Genomic DNA, 4,681 nt, shown 5'->3' with positions numbered 1-4,681 from the left:
ACAAATAACGTGACAAGGCCGGCCCTTTGAAATACAGGTACTACTCATTTTTGCCAGCTGAGTGGACTTTACTACTAACTCCCCATGGACTATGTATACTGTAACTGATGATATAGTCATGTGCTGAGATTGTGGTATCTGCAGAGATTCCTGGTTAGTTTGCAAGGTGTTTCTTTCTAAACATCATAGTTTTGCCCTACATTTGACATTAAGCTGCAGCTTGAGAGCCCAGGAATTTGGAGGAATGTGGAGTTGCCACTTAGTCACCACTACTTCCAAGTCTGCTCCGGCCCAGGGCCCCAATTATGGGTCGAATAGCAGAAGAGCTGTAGCTAAGGCATACAAGACTCAAAGGAGGGCCGGCTCTCTAGATATGCTTCACACAGTAGCATCAGTATGTGAACATGCCTTGATATCGCATGAACCATCCCCACTGCTTAAGGGTTAAATAGGCCCTGTACTTTAGGGGTAAGGTCGAGAGGGCAGGAGAATAGCAGAATAATCTATAAATAAACTGACAGAAAGCAATGAGAAACCACTGCTGGATATTTCCCAGAAAGAATCATGAATTTTCAGACTTTAGTATGGAGGTCCTTTTTTCTGATGCCTGTAAGGCATGACACAGAAAGAGAGACAGAGAGAGAGAGTATTTCTGCAGCTTGTCTCCTTGACAGAGCTATATCCTTGGACCAAGTGTAAACGAAAATTGTCCATCAGGTATCTAGAATGTCAAGTGCTTATATTCCTTTACCAGTTGGGTAATTTGGAAGATTAGTGGAGGGCAAGAGTAGTGTTGCAGTCAAGGAGATTTTGAGTGCTTACTCAATGACCTATTTTGGAGGTCTTTCAATCCAAAGACTACAAACAGCTTCCAAGAATCCCTAGAAGATACTTGTCCAAGGTTTTGTGCAGTGGAATGGAACCCAAAACCATGTGGTTACAAAGCAAGCTTCTTAACCAAATAGCCAAGCCTGCACCAGGCACATCCACTAAATACCTTCATAAATTTTCACCCCTCACCAAAATAGAGTAAGGTATCTTGGCAGAAGACATAATAAAGTACATAACAGAAGATTTAAAATAACAACAATCTATAAATAGTTTAAACAAATACCTTACTTCAATCATTCTATTTCTTTTTAAAAGCAACATGGAAGTGTCTTTTGGAAGAAAGGAGCTGAAAATGGGCTTAAAAGTCTTCATTCCGGTTCTTCCCTCCGTGAACAGTTAAAGGTAAGAAAGGAGATATTTATTATTTTTCAAAGTTAATATATTTCTATATAATAATTGCGGAGATGTACTTGCATAGCAAGTGACCTGATCTGAAATTGTGTGCTGGAACGAAAACAATTGCAGCGTGGAAGGTGTTTATAAACCATTTAAAATAACACACAAAGACCATTAGATTCCCTTCAGCATTTAAATTTAATTTGTCAAAATATTTTCGTCACTTTGAGACCGCGACCTGTTCACTGACAAAATTTTGTGCTGCATCAGAATTAAATTAAATGTAAATGTTGAAGTGAATCTAACGGTTTTTGTGTGTTATTTTAAATGGCTTATAAACACCTTCCACGCTGCAATTGTATATAATAATTATAGTCAATTTAAATTTTGGTTGGTTGATTGGCTAGTTGATTTCTCCAGTCATGCATTACATGATATAGAGAGAAGGAGAAGAGAGTGTAAAAGAGATACAGAGAGCATTAACATAAGAGGTGCAGTATGACTGCACAAGCTAGACTTGGTGGCAAGCCTTACCTCAATGAATTGAGTGTATTGGGAACACATATTATATGAAAGGAATAGTTGTTCTCCAAAGACAAAATACAACAACAGTTAACATGTTTGTAAATTAATGTTTGAATCTGCCAGAAAATATTAAGAGTGAATATGTTTGTCTTTATAGCATTATATATATCTTACTTAATAAGGATATACTGTATTCTATAACCAGGAATCTTAAAAAACCTTAAAGCCACAACACTGCAGTATTTATCTTGGCAAAGCATTTCTTATAGATGTATAATGCTAAAAAGCACAGCAGTGTATCAGTGGCCGATGAAATTTGGTACTGGACATTTTTTGTCTGCTACTGATAAGTGTTTGTGGTTTTTAGCACAATATGTCCTTACAAGATACTTTCTCAAGACAAATACCACAGAGTTGTGCCTTTCTACAGTATATCCATGTTAGTAAGATCTACAGAATGCTATTCTGAACTAATACTGCTTCTGTTGCTAATAACAAATATATGTCATTAGTTTGATTCTTGCTGTTATCCATATACATGACAAATTACACTGCGTAACATGATTTTTGCCTCAGAGGGCAACCGTTGTCTCCTGTTAGCTTACCCCTAGAAGTTTGTAAAATGGTTAATATTTCCTTCAAATTTTGCCTTTGTTACATTTATTCAAACCCCAAAGAATCCCTTTCAACACATGGCTATGATACTCCTGCTCATCATCAGAGATGCTCATATTGTCAGCCACTAAGGGACATGTTCAAGTGGTTAAGGTCAAGCAACTGACAAGCAAATCTACAGTATTGAGCAAAATATTTGCTATAACAATATTTCTGCTTCAGCAGCTCAGCACTGAATCTGTCTGAAATGTAATGGAAAATAGGTCAGTTTGAAAACATTGATGTCCAGGTTACAAAAGCAAAGTCTGAAGGGAATAACAGTAATTTTCTTTGGTTTCTAGATAGAAGCAAATGGAAAATAACATTTACTGATCAAAGACAATAAAATAAAAACTTTGTTACACAATGTTATTATCAGTTTGGCAGAGATCAGTAAGCATCAGCAAATAATTTGTCTACTGATTTCTATAAACAAAAGTAAAATATTCTTGTTTAGATTCACTGATCTAGGGATAGCTTTGACTGAAGAGAAACAACCAAGATAAAGCACTGCAGTGTCACAAAGATCACTTATATCAATTAATCGAGAAGTGTTGTGAACACACATAGATTGTCTCAAAGAAGTTCTTCTCTGAAGGCAAAATACAACAGCGATTAGTATATTCTTGTTTGAATCTGCTGGAACATATGAAGAATGACTGTACATTGATTGTCACTGTTCTCCATGCATATGACATCCCATTATCAATTTGGCAGATATCAGCATGCAGCAGCAAATAATTTGTTTGCTGATTTCTCTAAACAAGAATCTTAAAGATGATTATGAAAATCCTCCTCCTCATCCTCCTCCTGCCACCACATACTAATGTTTCTTTGTCTTTTTTTATAAACAGGATTGCTTTAGTGTTGCTGATAGTCCAATTTGGATGGATGCCAGTACAACTAAACAATGCAAACAGTTAGAAGCTGCTCTTGGTGGTGCTATGGTAAGACATTTCTTTTTTTTTTCAGCTACAGTATGCCTTGTAGCTCAGCAGTTTCATAAGTTTTTATGTATGAAAACCAGTAGATTTTGTTTTGTTTCTACAGCTGGATGCTCTTCCTAACACCAACCACTTTACAGTGTGTGCTGGGTGCTTTTTATGTGGCACCAACACAGGTGCTGCTTACATGGCACCAGCATGGATGCTATTTATGTGGTACCGGCACAAGTGTATTATACATGGTGCCGGCATGGGTACTTATTATATGACACTGGCACATAGCTATTGCTGGCCAATCCTCTTCAGCAGGGGGAGCAGCATTAACACTTCTGCTGTGGAGGACGGATCTTCTTGAGTACAACAAGGCACCAGATATCTCAGTCCTTTGTCATCTCCTTTGTAAGGCTCAGTGTCCTGAGATCATCCTTCAGTACTTCATCTCATGTCTTCTTGGACTGTGTGGTAAGAAGCTTGCTGCCCAACCACATGGTTTTGGGTTCAGTCCCATTGTGTGGCATTTTGGGCAAGTGTCTTCTACTATAGCCTCAAGCCAACCAGAGCCTTATGAGTGGATGTGGTAGAAGTAAACTGAAAGAAACACGCCGTATGCCAGAATGGAAGGTGGACATTAAGCAATGCTCCATCCACTTTGAATGATCTACAAGCTCCATCCACTTTGAATGATCAATTCTCTAAATCTTACTTGCAGTAGATTGGTCTCTATCAAGAGAGACCCTTATCTTTCTGCTACTTAACATCATAAAACTAAATTAAAACTCCTCTTTAAAGTCTCTGCAAACCATTTCTTTTGTTAATTTTTAAAAAATTTTTTACTTTTCCATCATCCAAGCATTTGGCTGAAATCACTGGATCTCGAGCTTATGAACGTTTTACAGGGAATCAAATTGCTAAAATATTTGAGAAGTCCCCCTCATCATATAACAACACTGAGGTATGTATTTGATGACGCTTATCTTCGTTCTCTGTATTATTCAATATAAAAACGTCACCCTTTCAAAGCCTAGCCAGGCTCATGGGCCCAGTTTCCCGGTTTCTATGGCGTATGTGTCCCCCCCCCCAGCTATGGACGGGACGCCAGTCCATCGCAGCGTTACTCAAGAAACAGGAAGAAAGAGTGAGAGAAAGTTGGGGCGAAAGAGTACAACAGGGGTCGCCACCATCCCCTGCCGGAGCCTCGTGGAGCTTAGGTGTTTCGCTCAATAAACACACACCACGCCTGGTCTGGGAATCGAAACCGCAACCCTCCGACCACAAGTCTGCTGCCCTAACCACTGGGCCATTGCGCCTCCACATTATTCAATAAATATATA

At 38.6% G+C, this 4,681-nt stretch overlaps 1 protein-coding gene across 1 annotated transcript in view; it reads left to right on the top strand.

Annotated features, from left to right (window-relative positions):
* Positions 1 to 4,681, top strand: part of LOC106877134 (xylulose kinase) — a 44,642-nt gene that overhangs the window by 4,328 nt on the left and 35,633 nt on the right. Inside the window, exons 3-5 of the mRNA XM_014925974.2 lie at positions 1,147 to 1,233; positions 3,261 to 3,353; positions 4,201 to 4,302. Coding sequence (XP_014781460.1) covers positions 1,147 to 1,233; positions 3,261 to 3,353; positions 4,201 to 4,302 — 282 coding nt within the window. The remainder of the gene's footprint in view (positions 1 to 1,146; positions 1,234 to 3,260; positions 3,354 to 4,200; positions 4,303 to 4,681) is intronic.

The sequence above is a fragment of the Octopus bimaculoides genome, chromosome 4 (genome assembly GCF_001194135.2).
Source record: "Octopus bimaculoides isolate UCB-OBI-ISO-001 chromosome 4, ASM119413v2, whole genome shotgun sequence".
Taxonomy (NCBI): Eukaryota; Metazoa; Mollusca; class Cephalopoda; order Octopoda; family Octopodidae; genus Octopus; species Octopus bimaculoides.
Note: the sequence above shows the minus strand (reverse complement) of the source record. Positions and strands in the feature narration are given on the sequence as shown.